The 27,887-nt window shown below is 41.5% G+C and overlaps 3 protein-coding genes across 3 annotated transcripts; 1 reads left to right on the plus strand and 2 right to left on the minus strand.

Moving 5' to 3' along the window:
• Positions 1 to 474: 474 nt before the first annotated feature.
• bod1 (biorientation of chromosomes in cell division 1) lies at positions 475 to 4,196 on the minus strand. Its single transcript, XM_088321392.1, has 3 exons — positions 3,879 to 4,196; positions 2,846 to 2,970; positions 475 to 757 (listed from the first exon to the last, which is right to left on the minus strand). The coding sequence occupies exons 1-3, from the start codon at positions 4,020 to 4,022 to the stop codon at positions 568 to 570; spliced, it is 459 nt and encodes a 152-aa protein (XP_088177518.1). The 5' UTR covers positions 4,023 to 4,196; the 3' UTR covers positions 475 to 567.
• Positions 4,197 to 4,588: 392 nt separating this feature from the next.
• Positions 4,589 to 14,008, plus strand: htatsf1 (HIV-1 Tat specific factor 1). Its single transcript, XM_088320811.1, has 10 exons — positions 4,589 to 4,775; positions 6,357 to 6,515; positions 6,587 to 6,797; positions 7,103 to 7,150; positions 7,234 to 7,388; positions 7,488 to 7,651; positions 7,724 to 7,820; positions 9,671 to 9,760; positions 9,830 to 9,967; positions 11,216 to 14,008. The coding sequence occupies exons 2-10, from the start codon at positions 6,357 to 6,359 to the stop codon at positions 11,447 to 11,449; spliced, it is 1,296 nt and encodes a 431-aa protein (XP_088176937.1). The 5' UTR covers positions 4,589 to 4,775; the 3' UTR covers positions 11,450 to 14,008.
• Positions 14,005 to 27,887, minus strand: tpst1l (tyrosylprotein sulfotransferase 1, like). Its single transcript, XM_088320812.1, has 6 exons — positions 27,667 to 27,887; positions 22,848 to 23,371; positions 18,743 to 18,901; positions 17,693 to 17,946; positions 15,627 to 15,819; positions 14,005 to 14,438 (listed from the first exon to the last, which is right to left on the minus strand). Exons 2-6 carry the CDS (start codon positions 23,253 to 23,255, stop codon positions 14,403 to 14,405), a joined length of 1,050 nt encoding a protein of 349 aa, XP_088176938.1. The 5' UTR covers positions 23,256 to 23,371; positions 27,667 to 27,887; the 3' UTR covers positions 14,005 to 14,402.

The raw sequence follows: 27,887 nt of genomic DNA on the forward strand, positions 1-27,887 counted from the left end.
GGATGTCCGTGGGTGGGCAACCCAAACAAAAGCTGAGCTGTTGCTTGGGCCATGGTGCTAGGCTAAGGGAGCTAAATCAGCGAAACTGCAGAGGACTATAGCATATGAATAACCTATATTTTGTGTCAACAATATCTGTGTATTATTTGTTATTGCAAAATCCATTGCAGCCTGGTCCTTTTCCTCATGTTGAGGTTTTTGAGTTTTTCCTTGCCCTCATGTAGGTTAAAGATCAGGGGATGGTGTCATAATAGTCTGTGGTTTGCAATAATCTGTGGTTTGCGCATCCCTTTGAGACTCCTTGTGATTAAGGGCTATACAAATAAACATGACTTGACAATGAAAATGGTGTTCATCATAGGCAAATGTTTTTGGCTATGGACGGGACCACAAGGCAATCTTGCAAGTAGCTAGCACCATGTTGAGCAATTTTAACCCTCCATTTGTGGCTGACAAACAAACCCAAAAGACAAGTTAGCAGATCTCCTGATTACATGACTCCAGTTTAATTACAAACTCAAAATGTTCATTGGAAAAAATAGTATGTACATCCATCAGTTAGACCCGCTAAGGTGTTTTGGGTTCCTCAAAGGACTCCGGCTGCTCCGAGGCAGAGGGTCCGGCTGCGTCATCCTTCTTGTCTCCGGACAGGAAGTCGTGGATGGCTGTCTCGATGTTCGGTCTGAAGGTGTGGTTCATCTTGGGGTCCACCACTTGAGTGATTATCCGGTCCACCCCAGACTCCAACATGCCGGACCTACGTACACAGAACGCAACCATTGGTAAATGCTCTCAGACAGCAGACTAGCATCTAGATCTTATGCATGCCATCTGAAGAAGGAAGTGCCTTTCTTCCCTCGCGTGTTCGTTTATATCCGGGTGACAGGCCGGGCAAAACAAGAGCAGGAGATGAGCACCTCCGTTGGGGTTTTTGACAACAGAATATTCCCAGCACAAATGAGGTACAGAACAATAGTTGCAATATGCACAAGTGCAGTGTCAAAATGGATGACAATTACTTTTATACTGGGAGGGCGGTCCAGGGTAAAAACAAAACCTCCACTTACAGGAAGACAAAACAAGGAGAGCGGTAGTGGGAATTTCCACCGCACATTGAGCCTTTTTAAACGGGTACCCATATCATTCAAGGCTATGTCCTGACTTCAAAATAAAACGCAACTGAAGCTAGATAATAACCACTGAATGAACGCATTAATCAAGTAGTCAGATAATTTTGACAAAACAAATAAGTGAAAACAGTGTAAAGGACTAAAATAAAGAGATTATGAAGAACTCAAACAATCATGACAATATGTGCAGTGACTATTTCAATATTACAACGCATCATTTGGAGACTTCTGCATGGACTGGCTGGGTATAGATGGAGCTTTCCACAATTCTATTTCCCAATTTTGTTAAGACGTCATCATTTTCGTCCTGCTGTTGACTCTGTTCTGTCCATTGGTGCCTAGTCCCACTCAAGGGGATTACAACATGGGAGATTCCCTCACAAGGTTTTTATTTTTTTCCTCATGCCGTGTTTTTCCTTGCCTTCATGTAAATTTGAGATCAAGGGATGTAGTAACCACGATAACTGTGAGGCTGTGCACCCCTTTGAGACTTGCGGTGATTAAACGTATTCCCAAATAGAATTTATTTTTTCCGGTTGGGCATAAAACATGTAGCGTTCCTTCCCACAATTATGCAAAACTGTAGCAAAATATTCCACACATAGGTGGACTCGTGAAATTTAGTCTCTAAGGACACTGATTTGGCTTGCTTCCTCCAACGCAGTGACGTCATTGAAAGAACAGAACACCTTCATCATGGCAAATCCCAATAACACAACATGTGAGGAAGCTGTAAACAGCTATTATAGAGAACAGTGATTGCATACTACTCATTTCTGCATGGAGAATTCATAACTTTGCTAACCCTGTCATTGGTGGCCTTGTGCCACAGTTGCATGCATTGATCCCCAAAAGCTGCCTAGGGTAAGTTTACCTGCTGCCGCTACAGCATGCGTTTCCTTTTTTGCATTTGCCTCCATTTAGTTAGGCGATTGTGGCTTTTCATTTGTTTTTTGCAGTGTGTGTCGTCGTTGGTTTATTATTGTCCAGTTAGCTCCCCGTTAGCGTCGGAGCTGCAGAGGGCTTTCCATCTTTTCTTTTTTATCCTGATTGGCGCTCATTAGCTGCCACTGTCTGGTTGGATAGCCCGGTGTTAACACCGGTTTTGCAATGTTCCTCGGCTTACTATTCTCGTAGCAGCTTTTTGTTGTTAGTTCCCAATTAGCCTTGCTGCTCATTGCATGTTTATTGGTCGGGTTGCCTTGCGTTTTTCCGCCGAGGCTGCTTTTGTTGAGCTGTCCCGGTTATCCCTGAGTGGCAACCTCACGCGTTTTTCTTTTCGACAGTTAAGCCCTTTTCGCTGCCCACCCTTTGTTGTACCAATACTGCATCCACCTGCGACACAACGCCTGGGTTTTTTCCACAAAAACTACCAAAACTTTGCTTAAAACACACGAAACCTCTTTGACTAATTCAAATGTAAAACAATATGGTGACTGGCTTGGTAAGGTACTGGTGTTCCTCCGATGACATCACAGCTCAGGATGAAAGAGAAAACATGCGGCCTTCAAAATGCATATTGTAGGGAAAAAAATTTTAAACTATGCCGATGACGCACGCACGCACATATATATCGTTCAAAAAATCATGAACTATTTGCATGTTTAAGAATTTGGGCTTATCTTTAAGGGGTATACAAAGTAGATGTGACCCTACTTACAGACACAAAAAAGGAGAAAAATACTGTAGATGCAGCGTTAGCAGTGCTGACTTACTGGACCACACTTTGTCTGATTCCATTCCTCATCTGGTTCTTGTTGATGGAAGGCTTCCACTCTTGGGTGCTAAGTTGCGATGTCACAAAGTTGTCAACTTTCTGACGAAGGTTCTGGTAGGCAGGCTGCAAGTGACAGATTTAAAATTTTTAAAAGCACACACACGGGGAATTTCTCCACATGCACACACCTTAGTTGCATGTGCAAGTAAGGTTCTGTTGGTATTATACAAAATCATGCGAGGACTTGCTCCCTCATATCTTTCGAATTTAATTTCCCCCTATGTTCCGGTCTGGAGCCTTCACTCTGAAAATGCTGGTCTACTCGTGATCCCAAGAGCCAAAAAGAGATCCGCAGGTTCGAGAGCGTTCTCCATTTGGGCCCCGGTGCTGTGGAATGCTCTCCCCCCTGAAATTTGATCTGCAACCTCCGTGGAAATGTTTAAATCTAAGCTTAAAACACACTTCTATTCTATAGCATACTAATAACCTATATTTCATGTTGACAATATCTGTATATCTGTGTATTATTTGCCCTCATGTAGGTTTTAGATCAGGGGATGGTGTAATAATAGTATGTGGTTTGCAATAACCTGTGGTCTGTACAGCCCTTTGAGACTCTGTGATTAAGGGCTATACAAATGAACATCACTTGACAAGTATAAAGGTTATCCTCAGCGAGGTGCTGGAGCCCATCCCAGCTATCCTTAGGCAGTTGGCAGGGGACACCCTGACCTGGTTGCCAGCCAGTCACACGGTACACCGAGACAGACAACTCAATCACTTAGTCACACCGAGGGAGAATTTGGACCAGCAAATTGACCTGAAATGCATGTTTTTGGTATGTGGGAGGAAACTCGAGTGCCTGGAGGAAATCCATGCAAGCACAGGGAGAGCATGCAAACTTCGCATAGGAAGGCTGGATTTGAACCCAAGACCTCAGAACTGTGCCACGGACGCGCTAACCACTCGGGTTCCGTGCAGAAAAGAATCAAAATCATGACTATTAGATTTGTTAGTCAAAAGTGGGCTACCTTAGTGTCAACGTCCGCCAGACAGTCTCGGCGGAACTCGTCGAACAGACCTCGGTTCTTCAAGTGCTCGACGATCATGGCAATGAGGTGCGGGTCACCTGGGGGCAGGCTCGCCGGATCTTGGCTCCCGCTCCCTTCAGCCATCGCCCGCCAAACTCAATTAGGACCACAAGCTAACTTCCCCTAGCACCTCATAGCCTTAGCGGCAATGGCTGTGAATCGGAATAGCTAACTTGCGATTTATACAGCGTGACTAATAGCACTGCAGATTTGCTTACCTTCACCAAACGAGCGGGCGGGGTCGTGCTATATAACATCAACCCTCTCGCTACACGAAAGTTCCGGGAACTACACGACAACCAATCGAACAATCCCTCTAAAAAAAAACCAAAACAATAAGTATTTAATTGCTGTTAAAAGTGTCGATAAAAACTCATATTGTTGGGATATGATACAATGAAAATGTGTGTTTAATTGCTGTTAAAAATATCGAAAAAAATATTAAAACGTCATATTGTCAGATATAACGAAATTGTGAATAACGAAATTGTGAATATGCTTAATTGCTGTTAAGATTGCCGAGAGAAAATGTTCAAACCTCACATTGTTTATTTGCTGTTAATAGTGTCAATAAAATTGTTATAAAAATTAAAAAAAAATAAAAATAAAAACCTCAAAAAAATAAACACACTTGCGCAGTCGGAACATGACCCCGGAAGTTATTCGTCAATCCTCACCGCGAATTAAGCACCGAGCCAACGTTAGCACATAGTTATCGTTTTCATGCTATCTCAATGAAAACTGTACCGTGCAGAATAATGTTAGCGAGTTAGGAAGTCATTTCGTGAATGCCTGCAGCTTCTTTGGTCACCATTTGGATTACAGCACCGTAGAAAGGTAAGGCTAGCTTAGTCAAGCTAATACAGCGCCAAGTGAGCTCGTGCTGCTATAAATAGCAAACACGTATATGCACCAAAATAACCTGGCATGTCATGCTTGTTTTGGTTGATCACTTATGTAGCCTTGATAGTTTTTGTTATTTAATGCAATTGATTTGTTGTCCTAGTTGTAATAATACATTTTAAATCGTAAAATACTGTATGTATTGAAAATCAAACAATGTGATTATTTTCAGATGGATTAACAAATGATTTGTTATAATGATGTAAGTTCGATATATTGTTTATATGACTGAAAGAGGAAGGGGCTCTCCTGTGCATTTTCTATTAAAACTTGAATAATTAAAAGAAAAATCAAACATTGTTCATCTTTTGTACTGAAAATGTTCACTCAAACAATTATCATACTTAATTTGTACATTGAGTTATTAACGATTCCACTGAAACTGATAACACTATCGGTGTGTAAGAATGTGTGTGAATGGGTAAGTGTGAAGCACATGGTAAAGCGCTTTGGGAGGTCTCTGGTGACTTGAAAAGCGCTATATATTCAAACCATAGTTTGAAATAAAAGGACGGAATCAAAGCTCATTAAATTCTTGCCATGTTGCAAAACAAACACCATTCTTCACAATTTAGAAAACAACTAGTTACTAATTAATCATAACGAAGGCAACATAAATTACCACTCACCAATATTGGACGGATAATAATAATCTGGTATGAATTCTGGAGTTTGTGATGAATATTTAGAGACCATCGTGTCTAATGGAAAATTGTGACAATAATATGGAGTTGAACCTCCTAATAGAAAATATTTTTTTGTGTTTTCCTCCTTAAATGTTTCCCTTGTTGCTTTTAAATAATAACATCTGCAGAAGATTTGCTCTTATCACAGTACTGTAATTACTTTTGTTCCGATTGTAATCTGTTCGTTACCAGCTAACCATCTTTTATTAGATTATTTATTAATAATTATCCTCATTGTTATTAGTTTTTTTTTAATTATGAATATACTATATATATATATATATATATATATATATATATATATATATAAAATTTTAAAAAGATTATTTTTTAAGAGCAATAAGGAAATAACTTTGCTCAGAAATAACCATTGTAATCAGATTTGGTTTGTATTTTTAATAGAAATAAAAAATGAATGCTAAATTGTAAAACAAAACAGAATAGAATAGGGCGGCATTAGCTCAGGAGGTAGAGGTCGCAGGTTTGATTCCCGGCTCCTCCGTGTTATATGTCGACGTGTCCTTGGGCAAGACACTGAATCCCTAATGCCCCCAATAAGCAGGTAGGCGCTTCGCATGGCTGACTCCCTATTGGTGTGTGAGAGTGTGAGAATGGGTAGGTGTGAAGCACATTGTAAAGTACTTTGGGAGGTCTTCATTGACTTGAAAAGCGCTATCTAAATGCAGACCATTTACCATTTGAAAAGCACAATGAACTGTTATGCAATTTTTCTAATTGAATGTTGAGGACCAATACAGATACTTGCTAGTTGTAACTTTTAACTGTTCACTGCATTGTTGTGCAAGATGATGACAACATTTTATCGCAGATGAGTCACAATACCAACAAAGAGTTTGAGGAGCAGCTGCGCCTTCAGGAGCTGTACAGCAGGAAAAATCAGGATGGGTCCAACCCCATCACGTACACAGACCCAAACGATGGCACAGTGTATGACTGGGACCATGACAAGAAGGCCTGGTTCCCCAAAGTACAACTGCATACCTAATTTAGCACACCCTGGTGACACTACGCAGATATTGATATTGCCGTTGTGTTCAGATCACAGAAGACTTCATAGCCAGCTACCAGGCCAACTATGGCTTCACTCAAGATGGCAATCCGGATGCCGGCAGCGCGGCGGCGATAGCTGTTGTCCCCGAAACAGAGAAGCGGCCTGCGCAGGAGAAGCCTCAGGAAGTTAAATCAGAGCAGCAACCGGGTATGGCCAAAGATGAAAAGCGCAAAGGAGAGAAGAGGAAAACGGATCCAGGTAACAAAACCCAGCAGCACACTAGAAAATGATTTGCTTGTGTTTCAATCCAAAAAGTCATGATCTTGTACAGTTTAAAAGGGCTTTCAAACTTTTTACGGAAGTTTAGTTTAAAAAAGAAGCAACAAAAAAAAACTCTTTTGCATCTTTGTCTAACACTTGGGAGGAAATATTATGGATTAGCCATCTTAAAATATCAGTGCTTCGATTATTTAATTTGGAGCAGAATTCTTGTCTTAACTTGTTGTGCTGATCACGATGATAATGTCAGATATAGTGATGCTGTTATATCGATTGCGTTTCAGGCTGGTTTGACATGGAGGACACCAAGAACACCAACGTGTACGTTTCTGGTGAGTAGCGCTATTCCGCTCCCGTTTAACTTGTTTCGTCTTTGTCCTCTCGCTCTAATAAGACACTGCATGTGTTCTCCCAGGTCTTCCCCCAGACACGAGCCCTGAGGAGTTTGTGGAACTGATGTCCAAGTGCGGCATTGTCATGAGGGACCCCATTACTGAAGACTTTAAGGTCAAACTTTACAAGGACAAAGAGGGCAACCTGAAAGGAGACGGACTCTGCTGCTACCTCAAGGTCGCTCAAAAGCATAAGTCATCCCACAAGACTTTTTCTGGCCATAGTTTTGTTGACGAATGAGCAAGAAAATAACACAAACTGAATCTGTTTCTTCAGAGGGAATCTGTGGAGTTGGCCTTGCGTCTGATCGACGAATCGGAAGTAAGAGGTTACAAGTTGCACGTGGAGGTGGCTCGATTCGAGCTTAAAGGACAATACGACGCCAGCAAAAAGAAGAAGAAGAACAAGGAGTACCGCAAGAAGATGCAGCAGCAGCAAAAGTAGGCATGCGCGTGCGAGAAGATGTGGACCTTAATGTCGGTGTGACACTGACGTGCAATTTTTCCAAACAGACAACTGGACTGGAGGCCCGAGAAGCAAGGGGACGCCAGGAAGCGGCACGAGAAGGTCGTCATCATCAGGAACATGTTTCATCCCAGCGACTTTGAGGTTGAAAAGCGTGTTGAGGACATACACCAAGGGTCGGGAACGTATTGCTCGCATACCACGTGTGGCTCTTTTCATTTTTAAAGCATTTGGGCCAGGAATGCATCATCGTGCAGGAGCGCTGTAGTGCTTTTCTTTTAAGGCTAGGAAGAAGTCAAGTCATGTTTATTTGTGACGCCCTTAATCACAAGGAGTCTCAAAGGGCTGCACAGACCACAGACGATTGCAAACCACAAACTATTATGACACCGTCCCCTGAGCTAAAACTTATATGAGGGCAAGGAAAAAATCAAAAACCGCAACATGAGGAAAAAGAAGAAACCTTGAGAAGGGACAGCGCATTTTCTCTCTCTTTATTTCTGTATTTATTTTTGTTTATATTTCTTAATTTTCTTTGTCTTTTCTCTTTTTCCTGTGTTCTCTTATTATTCTCTTTCTTTTTTCTGTTTTTCTAATTTTTGCTCCCCACTCTTTCATTCTCTTTATCTCTACCCCCCTTTGTAATAGTGTAATAGAGATTCGATCTGCAACCTGAGTGGAATTGTTTAAATCTAGGCTTAAAACACACTTGTTCTATAGCCTATGAATAACCTATATTGTATGTTGACAATATCTGTGTATTATTTGTTATTGCAACATCTGTTGCAGCTTGGTCATCCTGGAAGAGGTATTACTTCATGTACAGTCCCTTCCCAAGGTTTCCTCATTTTTCTCATGTTGAGGTTTTTCTGTTTTTCCTTGCCCTCATGTCGGTTTTAGATCAGGGGATGGTGTAATTATAGTCTGTAGTCTATGCAGCCCTTTGAGACTCCTTGAGATTAAGGGTGTCACAAATAAACATGACTTGACAGGGTGCCTTGAACAAGTCAATAAGCTTAAAAATGACGCTGACAAGGCTCTCTGGTGGCTTCACTTTGCGTTTGCATTTCTTCTTAACTCGTGATTAATTGCAGATGAGACTCTTTGTGATTAAGGGCGTCAAAAATAAACATGACTTGACATTGTCCTTTGAAGCGACATTGCCTCCTACGGGACGTGCCCATGAGGACAGGAGCATGCTTCACCTTAACCGGGCACTATGTCATTTTAATTAGTGCAAGGATTACGTAACAATTATCGAAATTGACTACGGGCCATGCAAAGAATTCAAATAGTGTTTCACAGTGGTAAACTGTAATGGGAAGAACTTCCTGCAACTAATAATGTGAGCTACATGTTAATCATTTCTACCCCAAAACAATTATATTTGCAGATCTAAAAAAAATATATATGTTGTGATAAATGCATGATTACACCAGATTTGACCATTTAATGATACTGGATAGTTTGAAAATTTTGCTTTGGAAGTTCTTCAATTTTGCCATGAAAATGTGGATCAACCCAGAATATATAGATATATATATTTACAGTTTTGCATGCTTGTTAAGGAGAGTGTTGGGCCTAGGGAAGAGAACATCTCTGAGCCTGTTTGTTTTAAGAAACCTGTAGCGCCTAAATAGAATAGAATTTACTTTTATTGTCATTCTTTGTAACCATGCACACAGAACGAAATGTCGATACACCTGACCCGTACAGTTAAACTGTAGCGAGCCGATGCAGCCGCAGCCAATGAGAGCAACAGGTCAAAAAGTTGTTGGCCTGGGTGAGAAGAGTCGCTATAATGTTGGCAATGTCTTCCAGACTGGGCAGAGCAGCCGATGATCTTCTTGTCTGAATGGTGTAGCTCTCACAGGAAAAAGTCTATATTTCTCTTTCATGGCTATATGAGTTAAGGTTCCCGATCCCTGACAAACACAAATTTATCACAGTCACACACACTAAGACGATTCAACTCCTTTGTAAATGCATGGCAGGAGGATCCTTTGGTTCTAAACGAATACCGCGACGATCTGCGCTCGGAGTGCGAGAAGTTTGGCGAAGTGAAGAAGGTCATCTTGTTTGACGTGAGTGGTCGTCGTATCGAGGTCGGTCGATTTTGAGAAGGTTTCTTGAAGACGATTGTTTCCGGGCAGAGGCACCCAGATGGGGTGGCATCGGTGGCCTTCAAGGAGCAGGAGCATGCCGATGCTTGCATCCAGTCCTTCCACGGACGCTGGTTCGGAGGGCGACAACTCAGCGCGCAGCTTTGGGACGGCGCTACCGATTATCAGGTGGGAAGAGCTTCAAATGGCAGGGTTTGTACGGGTGCTTGAAATCCTTGAAGGTGCTTGAATTTTGATGTGTTTAATGTTTGAAAACTGCTTGAATTTTGGGTGAATGTCTGGCAAATACTTGAAATTGTTGCAAAGTTCCTTGACAGACGGTTAAAGTAAAATATAACAAGTCTGCTTTGAGACTCTTTGTGATTAAGGGATATACAAATAAACATGACTTCAGAAACGGTGCCAGAACGACTGTTCTGGTGGCTTTGTTTTCCCCATTGCATTTCTTCTTCCATCGTGATTAACGGCAGCTGGTATTAGTTTGAGTGGCATTGTCATGTGATGCATCACTACCCCTACACGACGCCCTTAAAATGACAGGTCCACTAGACTAAGATGCCGGGAGGCTTAAGTTTGAATGAAATATGGCTTGAAAATTTTTGAGAAATCGTCGTTTGGCGTCGCTCCCAAAAATATGCAGAGAGGAGATATGGCAAAAAGGGAACGCGCTTTACTGCATTCGGGACTCGTTCAGAGTTCCAGACGTTCAACATTGGCTTGTATAGTGTTCTCAAATAAAGTTAAGATATCTCATGAAGGTCGGCTGCCTCAGCATATCAGCTATTGACCTCTTGCAACAACCTCATCCCACGACCTTCACCGTATGCATACATACTTAATTTGTTATTATCCATGTTCCACAACAAAAACAGAAAATATAACCAATGGTTAAGTATGCAAAGATAGGTACAACTCTTCACAATGGAAGAGTTCTTGCTGCCCAGTCACATGAAAAGTGATTAGTGGCACTTAACTTTTTTATTTTTTTTTTGCTAAAACCTACACCTAAACAGGATTCTATGAAACGTGTATTACCTACCAGTTATGGACATTTATTATGAGCCATGTAATAAAATAAGATATTGTCTTCCATTGGAAAAATTGTAATGAGAAAAACTTTTTGTAACTTAAAATTTCACAAAAAATTCAAGCAATTAAAACCCTGAAAACACATTAAAATGAAGCATTTAAGGATTTCAAGCACCCGTACGAACCCTGATTGACTTTCTTTGGCTTGCTTTTAAATTCAATACATCGTTAGTGTTGGTGAGATCAATGATAACTAATATTAACAATATAATAAGGAATTGTTGCTTCTATTAAGCATCGTGAAGAATTGGGAAAATAGGCTTTAAAAGTCTGTAAGAAAGTGCTTGAATTTGGCCAAAAAAATGACTCATTTGTTTGTGCGTGAAGGTGGAGGAGACGAGCAGAGAACGAGAAGAGCGTTTGAAAGGTTGGTCGTCTTTCCTGGAGGGGTCAGGGTCTGCAGCGGGTACCGCCCCGCCGACGGGAGTTCCGACGGGAGTTCCGACGGATGTAGCTGCGGCCCCACCGCCGCAGCAGCCCGACAAAAAGGAAGGAAAAGACGAGGACAACGCCAAGTCGACCGACAGCAGCTTAGAGGGGAGCGACAACGAAGATGCCTGACGAGATGTCACTTTGTCTTGGGCCCAGACCAGAAACATTAAGCCGTACATCTAGGACGACAAACTCATCATCATGCAAGTTAGGATTTCCATTAGACACTGAAAAAATCTCGCCATGGCATTTTCATGTACCGTAAATTCCGGATTACAGAACATACTCGATTAAAGCCGCAGTGTGTAAATTTGAGGATGAAACTCAACTGTTTTTGTATAAGCCACACCGGACTTTAAGCCACGGGCTTAGACAGACAAAAAAAGAACTCATTCACGTCCGTTTCTAAAACAACAATCATCGGGGAAATGTCTAGTACAGAAAAGTAACACGTTGTGCCATAATTCATACATTTATTTGTGGACTATACCCACAGCTTGTTACTTAATAAGTTTATATTAACGCAGGAGTGATACAAAAATATTTATCAAGCTGATAGGTTTGGCAGCAGATGACTCATCGGGTATAATGAGATGTTAGCCTGTTATCATTCCAATAATTGTCAGCCTGATAAGGATTATGTAACTGTCAGCATTACATGTAGGATTTTAAAGGGACTGTGTGTACTATTTAGTGCCTCCTAATGCTACAATAAACTGATTTAAATACTAGGAAAAACTACATGAACCATCATACCAATGTGAATTTTTATTAAAAATCAAATAGGTCTGGAAATGTCTTCCTTTTCACTGTGGAATCCCTTTTTGGATAGGTGCCATAGTCTTCTAGCAGGATGCCGCCCTGCGTAAATCTACTGGTCCTTGTTTATACCAGACAACAGTGCCATCTAGTGGACAAGTATAACACATTCGACCTTTAAGCTCAAGGCCGAACCGAAATTCAAGTCTGGCTTAAATTGTGAATCATTACCTCTGATTCAAGCCGGGCTTCTCTTTCGACACTGTTTTGGGCAAATTAGCCATTAGATATCGTATTTGGCACGTTCATGCGGGCTGCGTTGAGAGGAGAGGAATTCATTAAGCTGATCCACCACAAAGAAAAACCAAAAACAATGGCGGATAGCTCATTAAAAAAAAGCAAGAGAGAAGCCCTCACAAAAAATATGAAGATTCCGATTTACTTTGGGCACAGTCCCACAAGTCAAGTTGTCGGGCTTCAAATTGGACCTGGCTTGAATACCTGAGCGTCAGCCTGTATTTTTTTAGGCCCTATCTTACCTCTAGTCTGCATGTATAATGATCTCTTAGAAGCAATACTTTAGCTCTGCCATCCCTTGTGCACATGATGGAGAAGAGACAAAGATCAGTTGCATGGCACAGCAAATGTACTGGCTTCAGTACAGTGCATTGAGTTTTGTATGTAGAATGTCTTTGAGGGCACTCGTGCATATATGTCAAAGCCCGTTTGACTGCTGCGCCGGTCGATGATATTGACGGTCAGCATAGGAGTGTTGTAATTGCGGCACAATGTGTTACTTTTCTGTATTAGACATTTCCCCGCTGTTTCCTGTTGAATTTCCTTACTTTGACATTCAGAACGGGGCAGCACTGAGCCGCAGTGGTTAGCACATGTGCGGCACAGTTCCGAGGTCATGAGATCAAACCTTCCTGTGTGGAGTTTGCATGATCTCCCTGTGCTTGTGTGGGTTTCCTCCGGGCACTCCGGTTTCCTCCCACATTCCAAAAACATGCATGTCAGGTTAATTGGCCGGTCCAAATTGTCCCTAGGTGTGAATAAGCGAGTAAGTGGTCTGTATGCTGGCAACCAGTTCAGGGTGTCCCCTGCCAACTGACTGAAGATAGCTGGGATGGGCTCCAGCACCCCCGCAACCCTACTGAGGATAAGCGGTGCACATAATGTATGGATAGGTGGACATTGAGAGCAGAAATCACATGTCATCACCCGCCGAATGTCCCCGGAATGCTTTGTTTTAAATAAACTGTTGGATTTCCCTAGTCTGCACCAGTTGTAAGCTAGCTTCTCGCGAAAAAAATAATAAGCTGAAACAAATTGTTAGCAGCGGTGTTTAAAATGTAGAACAAAAGGTAGCGTCATGTAGTCCAGAATTTATGGTAGTTATTAGCAGGGTTGGGTAGGGTTACTTTAACTGGATTACTTTCAATTACTTTTGGATTACCACAATACCAAATATGCTAATAAAAGACAAAATAAACTAAATATGAATAAAATGACTCACAACACGTGGTAAGCTTTCTCTCCTGGCTTTGATCTCCTGCAAAATGAACATAAAATGCGACAAACAAAATGAAAATAAATCCAAACAGCTAGCCACCATCATTTTTGCCGTTCCATGTATTCCAGTACTCCCCAAGCCTGTACAAAACTTATTAATTTTATTCATATTTAGTTTATTTTGTCTTTTATTGGCATATTTGATATTGGAGTAATCCAAAAGCAATTGAAAGTAATCCAGTTAAAGTAACCCTACCCAACCCTGGTAGACCTCACTGCAAAAACAAAATATTCTTAAATGGTAATATTATTACAAAAGGGATGAAAAAAAAACTTGATTTAAAATCTCTCACCTTAAACTAACACAGTTGCAGATGCCTGTAGCCACTCCAAATAAACGTCCATAGAACTCCATTGTGTCATTTGTTTATTATTGACTGGCTATGGAGACGAGCTGTGCAGTAATGAGACCACCGTAGCATTTTGACATGCGCTAGCACGCCTGCCCGCCAACTAGGGGCACCCATCTTTTCATAATAATTTATTAAGAAAATAGTCTTTTAAAAAAAAGTCCATCGAGTGGTTCACATTAGCGGTGTGTATACACGGACCCTCTTGGGTCAGTGGTGGTGGCAGCTGATGGCGTATGAGTTCACAAACGGCCACAAGGAAAAAAAGGCCAAGAGATGACTAGGCATTGTCGGTGGGTTCACGGGCGGTAGTGGAAGAGTGCTTTTCATTCACTTCTGGGAATCTCAGCGCTGAAGTGTTGGAGGGTCCGCAAGGTTCTGCTGCCTTCTTTTGTTCCTTAAGAGGCTCCAGAAGGTTCTGCCAACTTCCAAGACTGAAAAGAAAACCAAAGCAGATGCTAGGAATAAACTATGTTTATGAACTTTACACAAGTTTTCCATCCACACGCAGTGATTTCCATATAATTTTATGATGCCTGGAAAGTCTGGGGAGATCTTTCTCCCCTGTGAGAAAATGTTGTAAAATTTTAATTCAAATACATCGATATAATGCATTTTAAGAGCAAAATCAAGATGAATCTGTGACCTTATAAACTATGGAATCATAAATACACTAGTTAGAAAAGGCAATGACAAAGAAAACAAGACCCCTACAAAGCTTTGTAAACGAGACAGGAGTTAAATTCAAAAAAAATCTGCTCGTCTAGACTAAATATAACAAGTGTTGTTCTGATGCTGTAATATACTATATCGTTATAAGACCAATTAACTGATGTGAGTTTTAAATTCAATTCTAATGTAATGCTACGAAAGGATGCCAGTTCTTCGATGGTTTACAGGAGGTCATTGTAACGGGAAACTTATGAGCAACACATACCTGCAAACCCTTCTTTCGCCCCTTAGAAACTCCTACCACTTTTTTTTAGTTTACGGCAGCTTTATTTTGAAGTCTTTGTGCAGGAATAACCACTCAACCCATGGCGTTATATTTCCGTTTTGGTAAGAGTTTGCCACTTCTGCTCACAAACAAACATTCTGGAAACAGATGGTGTTTTGCGCGTAAAAGTAAAGATGGCGATAGAATCTACCGCTTTTGAAGGTTGGCATGCATGGCTACAGTTAGTGGCCGTGTCAACAAGCTTTTTCCTGCACTGAGTGGATTTTTCTATTTGCTTGCAACGGCAGCACCAGGATAAGGATAAGCGGTGCAAATAATGGATGGATGGACTGATTGAATGATGAAACCCTCCCTCTCGTCTGTGAACTCTTAACTATGACGGTGATACGAAGAGCATGATGGGAGCATGCTTGTGCGCAGCAAATAGCAACCTGTACTGTATTTTTGACTTTGTAACGAGAGGCAATCTTCATAACTAGAATTCTTTTTTCCTGTTCAGGTACTTTGCAACTTGAAACTTTCGTATGACATTTATAATTAGAGGTACCATTGTATTTAAAAATATATTTTTTAATAATACAAGTTTATGAGACTCTGACCAATTATATCCTGGCGGCCCGCCAGAATCTTAAAACACAAACGTATTGGTGAACTAGGTTTTTACCTGTGCCGGACTGGAGAGCGGCGGCGCACGAGCGTAGTCTGGCGGGTTGGCACGCGGGTCGTACCCAAGTCGCGCCAGCATTGGCGCCACCTCCGCCATGTGATCCACGACGTCGTCGGGGATGTGGCCCACCCACTTGGCCAGCGCGTCGGTGTTGACCGGTTTCACCACTTGGTCCGTTGAACGCTCCACCCTAAGACAAAACCGCGTTACTTGCTTGACCTATGACCAAACACCTTGAACAATAGTCACGTCACATTTAAAGCTTGTACTGGCATTCAAAATGTTCTGTGTTATTGGCTTTTATCACAGAGTCTCAAAGGGCTGTTCAGACCACCGTTACAACTGATCTGAAACCCACACGAGGGCAAAAAAAAACACAGCTTGAGGAAATGTAATAAACCTTAAAAGGGGGTCGTAAATGTAATATCCCTATGACCTGGCAATACTGGATATTTCAAGGGCATAAAGAGACAAAACTCATGATCTATGTTGGAGTTATATACACTTGAAGCTAACAATCTACCTATCTTCATTCTCCCTAAAACTAAAAACTAATTGATAAGGTCATGGTTCATAGATCCCTGAACCACCTGGCTCAAAGAAAAGGAAACAGCTAGACAAGCCCGACCTGAACCCAAACATCATGATTGACATTTCGGGCTCATTTTGTGTCTGGGTTAGAATCTTACCTCTACCGACAATTATGTAATCTCCATCAAAGTGAGGATCGTGCTATGTTAAATAAATGCACAACTTTCAAACAAAGAGTAATTTTAAAAGACACATCTATATTTTTGCTTATTTTCTGAATCGGTGTCTGAAATAACGTCTGCCCGGACACCTGGGGCGTGCATCTTTTACGTCGGGCGTACAAATTACAAAACGTCCCCGCCCGGGTGACCGACAACTTTTTCAAGAAAAAAAAAAAAATACTTTAGTTTTTTTTCCAAATCAAGCGTTTGCTTTATTCCGATATCGAAATCTTCATTCTGTTTGGAAGTTTCCGAATATCGGTTCGTTTGGTAATTTGCATACCCGGCAGCCAATAAGAAGCCTGCATCGAATAACTTCGTACTTCCGGACTTTCCCGAGCCTTTTAAGGTCGTGCATTTGCATATCATTTTCCAAAGTAGACGCACAGCGAAAACAAAAAGAATGGATAAGTGGTTAGGGATCAAGCCAAAACCTCAGCCCAGGAAGAAATGTTAAAAAGAAGCTAACAAATTTTATAATGCTACAAAACGTAAAGCATCGTGGAAAGTGGAGTTCACGTGGCTTGTAGCAGACGACGCAACGCAAACATTACATGAATGAAGGGGAGTAAATGCAGGTACATACTGATGGCAGATGGAAAACAGCGATGTCCTATGAAACGAATGCTGTAAGTAGATTTATAATAAACTTAATTTTAAAGTGTTGTTCTGTTAGATATTCTGATTATCAATCCTTAATACTTTGCAATAATGGCTTTTTTTTGCGATTAGTCGTCTTATTTTTGTTAGGAGTTTCAGACACTGTTTAAAGCAATAGTTTTTTCAACACTAGAGATGCTATATATTACACACTGCTCCTTTAAAGGTATCGAAATCCTTGCTGATTAAAAAAAAAGATTTTTGGCCCGCAAAAAAAATCAAAATGGGCAAGCCACAGCTTTCAAATCCCACCTTTTATATACCTTACATTGGAGATATGATTTTTGTTTTATGCAAAATCTGCATTAGCATAAAACATCCATCCATCCATTATCTGCACTGCTCATCCTCAGTAGGGTCGCGGGGATGCTGGAGCCTATCCCAGCCATCTTCAGGCAGTGGGCAGGGGGACACCCTGAACTGGTTGCCAGCCAGTCGCAGGGCACACAGAGACAGACAATTCCCTCGCTCATTCACACCTAGGGAAAATTTGGACTGCCCAATTAACCTGACATGCATGTTTTTGGAATGAGGGAGGAAACCGGAGTGCCCGGAGGAAACCCACGCAAGCACGGGGAGAACAGCATAAAACATCCCCTCTAAAATAAACCATGTTGCCATTCAGCAGGCATCACACGTCTGCAGACTCACTTGGAGAGCGAAACGCCGCCAGCCTTGCCGATGAGTTCCTCATGGTGCAGAACGGCCGGGTCCCAGCGCAGCTCCAGGAATCGTAGCAGCTGGCGCATCTCCCGTTCCGGGTGCAAAACCAGATGCTCGTAGCGCACGGGAAGGCAGCGCTCGGGGCCGGCCGCTACGCACTGGTTGAACATGGTCTCCACCGCGTTGCTCCACTTGGTCAGGCAGTCCCGAGGGTTGTTCAGGTCAAAGCCGGAGATGGTTACCTGTTCGGCAAGAACAGTGGTTAAGAATTTGCGTGGTCAGGCTGTATTTGAAGGAAGATTGTGCCAAATCATGATGGAACATCATTCTTTATGCTGTGTCAGCTTTGCAATACGTTGACCCCTAATTTGAAAGAATTAAAGGAGCTGTACAGAATAAGGAACCTTTTTACTCACTGCCGCCATCTCCTGGCTTGTGCCATCATAGCAGACTGTCAGCTTTGCATTTCCTAGACACGCTCGAATGAACTCTTCTATTTTCATCTTTATGGGGATTTATGGCCCTGTGACTGGCTGGCAACCAGTTCAGGGTGTCCACTGCCCACTGCCATAAGATAGCTAAGATGGGCTCCAGCACTCCCGCGACCCAACTGAGGATAAGCGGTGCAGATAATGGATGGGTGGTTGCCAATTCATTTTATGGAGTATTTTACTTGCTTTAATAGACTTTTAAAATTGCATTTCAAATAATCAAAATGCAGTATTATAAAACAAGTAGCAGGAGGTTTTCCATATTTTAAGCATTTTTCCTGCAAAATGATCTACCAAAGAAACAAGATGAGTTTGCGGAAAAAAATAATACTTACGTTTTTTAATATCTGTTTTCACTCAGTTTTATTACAAGACTTCTTGATATGTCGACTGCCAGTAAACGAGATATCAAAACAAAGCATTTGAAATCAATAACTTAAAAAAGGAAGTATTGTAATAGACTACAAACAAGACTATTACCTTCTACCCTAACCCTCACAATAAACGCTGAAAGCAGCATTTGCAACTTAAGGGAGTCGGTCGTCACCTTTCGTGAAATCACAGAATGGATGGAGGCACGTCCATCTCTGATCATCAACACGAACTTGCTCTTGGGGAAGATATGAGCCAAGTACGTCAGCGACTTCAAGGCAAAAGGATCTTTGTTGCACAGACGCGGGGCCGGCTCGCCGTGTCCCACGATCACCTGACACACAAAACCAACATTGGACATGTTAGCTATTGCTATCTTGGGCAAAATGTGATTTTATTTCAGAATGTTGTAAAGTAGAACCTGTTCAATTGCCATTTCGGAAAAGTCCATGGCGGAAAACTATGGAAGTCATCCTACACAAGCACACAAGACCGCAAAAAAATTCTTACGTTTGTATTTCTTTATTTTTATATTTTACAAAATGTTCCTGCTAATGTCTGATGCACTTACAAGTAAAACCATTTACTTTGTGAATATTGCATATCCTAATATTCTATTTTAAATCATTGTTTTTATTACATGCTTATCCTGGGATGCTACCTCTAATCTAAACAATGTTCACTACATTGTTATTAATGACATTAAAGCAAGGGCGTAGTTTTGGCATAGATGGATGGGACGTGTCCCCACTAACATCAAGCATTCATGGTTTTGCCCCACCCATTTTACGTGATCACTTAAAAAAATGCACCAATGCCAAGACCAAACCTACGCCCTCGCAGGACAGACAATTCTAATTTCGAAAATTCCAACAAACTTAATCATCTTCAATTTGTTACGTCGCTTGCTAATGAGTTGGTTTTGAAATTAATTATCTTGACGCAACTCTTTTCAAAGCACCCAAAAAAACATAACAGTTGCCAAAATGCAGAATAGAATGATAAATGAGGATTAGCCAATAAATTAGGGCAGTAGTTCTTAACTGGTTTGACTTAAGGACACACAACTCCGCCATTTCTCAAATGTATTGAATAAAAGGATTGTGGCAGTTAAACCAGGGATCATATTATACATTCTGTTTTTAAAAACAAAACCAAAACCTACTTTAATAATATTCCTTTCAATACACAATAAGCTGAATTTTTCATTAAATACAAATCGCTTCACTTCTGTAGCGTCAGCCATTTTTAACAGCCTCCTATTTTAATGTGTACAAACTCACTGAGCTTTTTATCCTCCTTTTTCTTACACATAATAAAATCCATATCTCATTTATTATATGCTGTGACTGCATTTTGCGATAAAAAAACGTTATCAATATTTTCTGTGGAGTGTCAACTCGCACCTGCAGGACATGATCACCATCTACTGTTAAGAAGTGTAATTGCCACCTATTTTTTTATTTATTATTTTGCCAAGGCAAAGGCCTAAGACCTACTTTTGGGTCCCAACCCACCAGTTAAAAAACACAGAGTTAGTGGATTTTGAGTCAAACTCCAATTTCGAGAAATGGGTGACTCGTAGTTTATAAAAGTCGGGAATATAAAAATACCCCTTTAAACGAAAATGTCAGTACACAAATTGTGTTTTTTTTTTTTTTAAACAAAAATGTACTTCGCTATACAGTACAAATAGAATCCAGTTCATGAGCAGTCTCAGAGGCTATCACTAGAGACTGCTTGAGACCACTCACAGCCAGCATCATCTTGTCCAGTTTGCACATACAAACTACTACGGGCAAAAAAGTAGTATTAGCCGTCTCGCTCGCTTTTAAACAAAAATGTACTTCGCTATACAGTACAAATAGAATCCAGTTCATGAGCAGTCCCAGAGGCTATCACTAGAGACTGCTTGAGACCACTCACAGCCAGCATCAGCTTGTCCAGTTCGCACATACAAACTACTACGGACAAAAAAGTCAACTGTGCTGTAAATTTGTGTGTGTGCGTATGTTTTTTTTCAACGTTACAGTATTTTTAATTTTGTCTCTCGATCTCATACCTTTAAACTCCACCAATGCTCCCATTATTAATGACAGCAAATCTTCCTTATTAAGCAATAATAAACCTTACAAAAACCACGCAAGACAGACTATGTAGAATACCATGACAATATTAGCAATATACGCTAATGATGTCGTCTGCTATCGGATAACAGACAAAATGGTCTTTAATAAAAAACAAAAAACTCCCAAATAAAAATTGTTATACGGCGTACACAATGTGAAATAATCAAAAAAAACAAATTAAATCAGTAGACAGGTAGGCAATCTCCATGTCTCCTTGCAACCGCCCCTTCTTACTTGACAGCACACGCACACATTCGTTACTGCACTCATATTAAACTTGCATTTTAGTGCGCTAATATCCTTTTATTTATCTTATTATTGTATTTCTTATGTTTAATTACTATTTGAATGTATTTATAGTATTTAGGAAGATGGGCTGTTCACTTGAATCATTTTCGGAGGACGGGAGCAAACCAATTAGTCAAGTCAAGTTTATTTGTGACGCCCTTAATCACAAAGAGTCTCAAAGGGCTGCACAGACCATAGATTATTGCAAACCACAGACTATTAATACACTATCCCGTGGTTTTCATTTTTTCTTCAATCAATTAACATGTTAACCAAAAGTAGGCGCTTGCTCCATGACCACTCTATGTTTCTCAAAGGCAGAACAGTGACCTCACACTATCAAGTTGTGAACCAAACATTATTTATTATTTATCCATTTGACTTTACTCAATTTGATTATTTGAGAATCACAAACAATTGGAGTGCTCAAATTGATCAAGCCCTGAAGAATGAATAAAGCCCCCAAAAATACTATAGTTGCACTTGGTTATTATAAGAAATCCTTTCATCATTGGTTGAAATGTAAAAAGCATGATTGAACGATTAACATGTTAAGCACAAGAGTTTCTTAAAGACAGAACGGTTACAGCGAACAGTATTATTTAATTGAAACTATGCGTTTACAATTTTATTCACCTCATTTACCAGTACAGTGGAACCTCGGTTTTCGAACGCCTCTCAGTTCGAACAAATGGGAGTCCGACCAAAAATTTCGAGAAATTCTTGCTTCGCCGTTCGGTCAAAAAATTGGAGTTCGAACGCCGGTAATGCGTGAGTGCGTACGCTAGGGTGCGATGCCGTGCGGCGTACGAGTGTTTTAGCCCCTTATTATGCCTCCGAAGAAAGTCTGTGCAAGCAGCAAAGTTGCAACAGGTGAAAAAGAAAAGTAGTGCGTACAACTATTGCATTTAAGAAAGAAATAATAGCAAAATATGAGGGAGGTGTGCTAGGGAATACAGCATGGCTAAATCTACGATCAGTACGATACTAAAGAATAAGGAGGCTGGGAAATCTAGTGATGTGGCTAAGGGAGTGAGTGCTATAAGCAAGCAACGGCCGCAAGTTTTGGAAGAGGTTGAAAAACTTTTGATGATTTTCCTCTCCCCACCGTCCACCTGCGCATTCTGCTGACCACCACAAAGGTAAGAAATCCTATTCAAAATTCTTTTCTTTATCCTTTTTTTTTTATTTTTACACGCGAACGTACGATTAGCCTGGGTTAGCTTTACGTTAAACATTCAGGTTAAATATTCAGGGTGTTGGAACGGATTAAAACGATTTACATTATTTTTAATGGGAAAAATGATTTCGGGGATCGAACAAATCGGTTTTCGACCATTTTTCTGGAACGGATTATGGTCGAGAACCGAGGTTCCACTGTATATGTGGTGCAGCAAATTATAAGGCACTATTTCCAATTTTTGGCCAATTTGACGTTGCAAGTGCACCTTATTGTCTGGAAAATACAGCATACATATTTTGAGGTTGATTAAAATGTCCTAAAATATAAACGTTTTTATTTTAGCCATAAAACAAAACTTATATAAATAGTGATTTTTGATGAAAGTTATTTTTTCAAACATTACAAATGGGAAAATGTTCCCGTTACAAAAGCAATTCAGGATATGAGAATGATCCAGGGACGGATTAAGCTTTCAAGAAGAGGTACCTCTGTATAGTAAACTGAGTACTTGCTAGTAACACACTTTTGATACTCTGTTTACAGCCTTCTTCATATCTAGAGCTTTGCCGCTGTCTGGGGGCATCTCAAAGCAATTACAAAACCACTTTGGGGGCTGCTGAATAATTCAGCAAGGCACAATGGCTCCCTAATCAGTGCCGCGATTCACGTGATGACCTCACCTCTAGGAGGAAGGCGCGTACGGCCGAATCGAGGACCTGGTCGGTGACGCCGGCCTCATCCAATCGTATGCGTTCCTTGACGGATCGGCTCCAAGAGGCCCGCATGGTGAGCAGGCGGGGGATGACGCGGGTCTCCTCGCCGCATCGGACGGCCTTGTGAGCGTCCAGCATGACCCGCATCAGCGTGGTGCCGCTTCGGGGGAATCCGCCGATAAAGATGAGGGGCGTTTCCTCAGGTAGGCGCTCGCCCAGCGAGGCATTGGGATTGGCCAAGCCCTGCCGGAGCTCTGCCCAGTGGGAACGCCGACCTCCGGGCGGACAGTCCAGCCCGCTCAGGCCCAGGTAGAGCAGAGAGGCGGAGCAAAGGAGAACGCAGCCCAACAAGATGTTGGAGCGGCTCACTCGCATATTTTCCGGGAGTCAGCAAAGTCCGACGGAAGGTTCCAAGCCAGCCGGGACGCTCAGGTGAGGGCGATGGCGGTCTCTTTATGGCCCGCAGGCCAGGTTGCGTCCATCCTGTCCACCTGAAACAACAAAAAAGGACTATGCATCAGAGTGGACCCACTGCAAGTTGTCCAGAACACTGGTTCTTAACCTTGGTTCGATCAAACCCTAGGGGTTATGTCAGTCAGTCTTAGGGGATCAAGGAGTTACTGCCATGAAGGTCAAGACCCACTCATCACGAATAAATGAATAGCCTCTATTGTCATTATACAAGTACTGTAAAACAGAATTGGAGGCCGCTTCCTTTTAGAGAAAGTAAAACAAATTAAAATGGTGAACATGCAAAATAATTTAAAAAAATGTTAAAATACAATATATTAATGATATGTACTAAATGTGTGAATATTTACAGTGGAAGTTGTACAGAACAATATACTCATTAACGCTGTAGATAGAAGTTCAGGGTGCTAATTGCATTAGGGAAGAAGCTGTTCCTCATGCTGTTGGTTCTTGCTCTGATGGACCACTAGGTGGGCAGAAGGTCAAGGAGCTGGGTGTAAACAGTCCTTGATGATGTTATAGGCTCTCCTGAAATGGCTCTGCTGTTCTGCCTTTCCTTTTCTCTGCAGCCTGCCTCCTCGGTGCAGCTCAAGGACCAGGTGGAAACAAAAGAGGATTGGTAGAAGGCCAGCAGCAGGTTCTGGTCTAGGTTGTTAATCCTGAGGACTCTAAGGAAGTGTAGATGCTGTTGGACCTTTTTTTGCATGGGTTTGGTGTTTGCTGTCCAGAAGTAATCATGAGAGATTAGGACTCCTAGGAACCTGAATGTGTGGACCCCCTTTCTACACTTGCCATCGCTATAGAAAGGTGGCAGGTCACTGCTGTTCTTCCTGAAGTTTAGGATTATCTCCTTTGGTTTTTTTGTATGTTCAACGCCAGGTTGTTTTTGAGCACCAGGTAGCCAGCCTCTGGATTTTTCCATAACATTCCTTAGAATTTATCACCCGAACAATCTGCCCTCTCCTAGGGGAGCGAAAGAGGATCTTGGTCTGCAATTTTGTGCGGCACCGTCACTAATTAAGCATCTCTGGGGTTTTCAGTCTCATTGACACTTTGGCCGAGCCGGTGGATCACATTCCTATTGATCTGCAGGAACCGCAAAGTTTCGCATTAATAAGCACCGACGGATCTGGTTCCTTTTTTCAATTTACAACAATGCAACACTCCTGTACCTACTGGGTCAGAACGCTCTCAAGCACTAACTTTTGTTTACTTGATCTCAACAGAGAAGGGTGCTCAGGTGCTCATTCAGGAAGACTGAGAACGAGCAATAGGACTAAAGTACTTAAGGAGCGAAATTGGATCTTGGTCTGCAATACTGTGCAGTGCTGTCACTGATTAATCGTTTCTCTGGTTTTCAGTCTCATTGACATTTTGGCTGAGCTGTTGGATCACATTCCTATTGGTCTGTAGGAACCAGGAACTCCCTCATTATTCACTGTTATTAAGCACTGGTGGATCATATTCCCGCTTTTTTTTCATTTACAACAACTCCCTTTACCCACCGCGTAAGATTGCACTAACTTTTGTTTCCTGGCTCTAAGCAGAGAAGGTCCTCATGTGCTCATTCAGGAAGAATGAGGACGAGCACTGGGACTGAAGGACTTAACTCCCTATGAAAATTCGATTTAAACAATTGCACGCATGTGAAGTGAGTCACTTCGTTAGCAATTTTTTGGGATACTACTAATCTCTAATAAAGTCCAGTCATCTAAGGTCCAAGCAGCTGGTTCTGTTGTTATGCTTGGACTGTGCACCACATAAGCAGTAAATTGTTGCTGGCTCAGGTTCTGAGGATTAGAACCTCTAACAAATGGGTCAAGTGAAGGTTCTACTGAAACGGTTGGATTTTGTAGTTTCTTATCGGAACCAATTGTTCGTTTGTGGCTTTTTTGTTTAGGCACAGCACAAAAAAACAACATTGATCTTTAATCAACAAAAGGAAACAATTAACCATTTGCACAAAAAACAGCCGTACAATCGAAAAATACGATACAAAAACATGTGGCCAAAGGAAGTAGGCTGAAGCCAAAGCTTTAAAGTGACTACCCCTACTCCAAATTGTCCTTACAGGACAGACATTCAAACTCAAAACAAGAAAACAGCACCATACCCAACAAAAGAAAGCTCGAAAACAGAGACCTGATAATTCAAACTTAGAATTGTGTATCATCAGGGACTCCTATAACGTATTATACCAAAAGAAACTTGATTAATCTTCTTTTGTGTATACATCTAAAACGTGTATAAAGTATGTTTTTTTTAATACTGATGTCAATGAGGGATATTTTTAAAGTCATTATCTAAATTGTTCCATAAATGATTACCTTTTCGGATGGCATAATGGTTTTTCCCTGTTGTGCGATAATATTGGACCTTGAAGTTATGAATTCCCCTGAGATGATAAGTGTGCTATGTAGAGAAACAACTGGTAAATATTTGTTTGGAATTAGTGCTTACTTGCTTTGTATACTACTAATAAGAATTAAAGTTTCACTATACCTTCAAATTTTAACACGTTGGATTTTATAAACCGTTTGTATGTTCTTGATAACCAGCGTTATCAATGCTAATAGCTTTAATCTACAATCGAATAATTGATTCTTTATTGCTCTTATATGTATTTCCCCAAATCGCTATACAATAACTTAAATAAGGCAAAACTGATGAACTTTACATTGTGTCAATGTTTTTTGGGGTCAAATATGTCTTTATCTACTCATAACTGCAATGTTATTTGGATATTTGGATTATATATTATTTATGTGGGGTCTCCAGCTTATATTAGGGCTAATAATCACTCAGAGAAACTTTTAACTCTTTACCGTTTCCTATATTTTTGGGGATTTCAATGTATTTTTTAGATTTCCTAAATACCATGACCTTTGTTTTATAGACATTTAATGACCAGTATTTTACTTTTTTAAGTTCTGCAGGCCTTTTTCCTGCAACTCCTATAGATTTGTACCCAAGCCTTTTATTGTATTGTGGTCAGCAAATAGTATATATTTTAATTCCTGCATGGCGGCTTGGTGGTTAGTGCATCAGCCTGTAATTCCAGGGTTCAATTCCAGCTACCAGTCTCCCCATGCGGAGTTTGAATGTTCTCCCTGTGCAGTTTCCTCCAGGCACTCCAATATTCTCCCAAATTCCAAAAAACATGCATGTCAGGTTGATTGGCGGGTCCAAAATTGTTCCTAGGCGCGGATAAGCAAGTGAATTGTCTGTCTCTGTGTGCCCTGTGACTGGCTGGAAACCAGTTTAGGGTGTCCCCTAGTCTACTGCCTGGAGATGGCTGGAATGGGCTCCAGCACTCCAGCGACCCTAGTGAGGGTAAGCGGTGCAGAAAATGGATGAATGATACATAGCTCAGGAGGTAGAGCGCTCGTCTTGGGATCAAGAGATCGCAGGGTCGAGTCCCGGCTCTTCCGTGTTAGATGTCGAAGTGTCCTTGGGCAAGACACTGAATCCCCCAATAAGCAGGTCGGCGCCTTGCATGGCCGCTATTGGTGTTTGAGTGTGTGTGTGAATGGCTGGGTAAGTGTAAAGCACATTGGGAGGTCTTCATTGACTTGAAAATCGCTATATAAATGCAGACCATGAAATAAGTCATTTGTATAATATATAAACAATAAAGGTCTTAACACAGACCCTTGAGGGACTCCACAGCATATGCTCCCAAGACTTGAATTGTTGTCACCAATCTGTGCGTATTACACATTGCTGTAGCTTTTGAAGTGGTATATTGTGATTTACTCAGTCAAAAGCTTTCCTTAAATCTACAAAAATACTGACGGGATATAGCTAGTCTATTTTTTGTGTTATATCTTAAGATCAATCGATGCCAGAGCCCTATAATGTTTATCTCTGAAGCCATACTGACTGTACAGCTTTACAAACGTGCAATAAATAACTTCCCCAGATATTTTGATAGCTGATGAAGTATTTAAGTAATTATTGAGCGAACTATGACTCTAAATGAGAACCGAGGCCTCACAACCGACGTAATCCCACAAGACGTAGACGCGGTTCTGACCCAAAACGCGTGAACGTGTGTTCTATTAGGTGAGGTATCTCAAATTTACGAGCAGCGCCATCAACAGGTCAATTTTCCCCGAGGTCTCCTTGAGGCCTGACGGCCACCAGCGTCGGCACATCTGGCCGACTGCCCGACTAAGCTCCAGGTGGGCCACCAACGTAGAGCAGGCCGGGCCCGGAGCCGAATGAGCAACGGCCAGCCGAACGTGATCTTAGCTAGCCCGCCGCTACGAGGCGTCGTGAACGCCACACCATTTCTCCGATGGACTTGACTCACCCGAACCTCCCGTGGAGGAAAAAACACAGCGATCGCTTGCAAAAACTCTCAGCTTTGAGCCCGCGGCGGAAATGCCTCCGCCATGTAGTCACCGAGGATCCCAGCAAAATCAAGTTTTCCAGTCGTCGTTGGTGAAAGCGAGCCAGTCTCGAGTGCAAGATGGAAAACGACGAATTGACGACGAGGATGGAGGGAAAAGGCAAAAAGGAGCAAGCGGCCCC

The sequence above is a fragment of the Urocampus carinirostris genome, chromosome 17 (genome assembly GCF_059441175.1).
Source record: "Urocampus carinirostris isolate Australia breed hairy pipefish chromosome 17, RoL_Ucar_1.0, whole genome shotgun sequence".
In the NCBI taxonomy this organism is placed as follows: Eukaryota; Metazoa; Chordata; class Actinopteri; order Syngnathiformes; family Syngnathidae; genus Urocampus; species Urocampus carinirostris.

Excerpts from the sequence above, each read along its gene's own strand:
- bod1 (XM_088321392.1), bottom strand. The coding sequence starts at position 4,022 with ATGGCTGAAGGGAGCGGGAGCCAAGATCCGGCGAGCCTGCCCCCAGGT. Across the intron at positions 2,971-3,878 it reads TGGCGGACGTTGACACTAAG|CCTGCCTACCAGAACCTTCG; the intron begins GTAGCCCACTTT and ends TGTCACTTGCAG. Across the intron at positions 758-2,845 it reads ATCAGACAAAGTGTGGTCCA|GTCCGGCATGTTGGAGTCTG; the intron begins GTAAGTCAGCAC and ends CTGTGTACGTAG.
- htatsf1 (XM_088320811.1), top strand. The coding sequence starts at position 6,357 with ATGAGTCACAATACCAACAAAGAGTTTGAGGAGCAGCTGCGCCTTCAG. Across the intron at positions 6,516-6,586 it reads AGAAGGCCTGGTTCCCCAAA|ATCACAGAAGACTTCATAGC; the intron begins GTACAACTGCAT and ends CGTTGTGTTCAG. Across the intron at positions 9,968-11,215 it reads ACGGCGCTACCGATTATCAG|GTGGAGGAGACGAGCAGAGA; the intron begins GTGGGAAGAGCT and ends TTGTGCGTGAAG.
- tpst1l (XM_088320812.1), bottom strand. The coding sequence starts at position 23,255 with ATGCGAGTGAGCCGCTCCAACATCTTGTTGGGCTGCGTTCTCCTTTGC. Across the intron at positions 18,902-22,847 it reads TACGCGCCTTCCTCCTAGAG|GTGATCGTGGGACACGGCGA; the intron begins GTGAGGTCATCA and ends TTTGTGTGTCAG. Across the intron at positions 14,439-15,626 it reads CGCTCTCCAGTCCGGCACAG|TCTTGGAAGTTGGCAGAACC; the intron begins GTAAAAACCTAG and ends TTTTCTTTTCAG.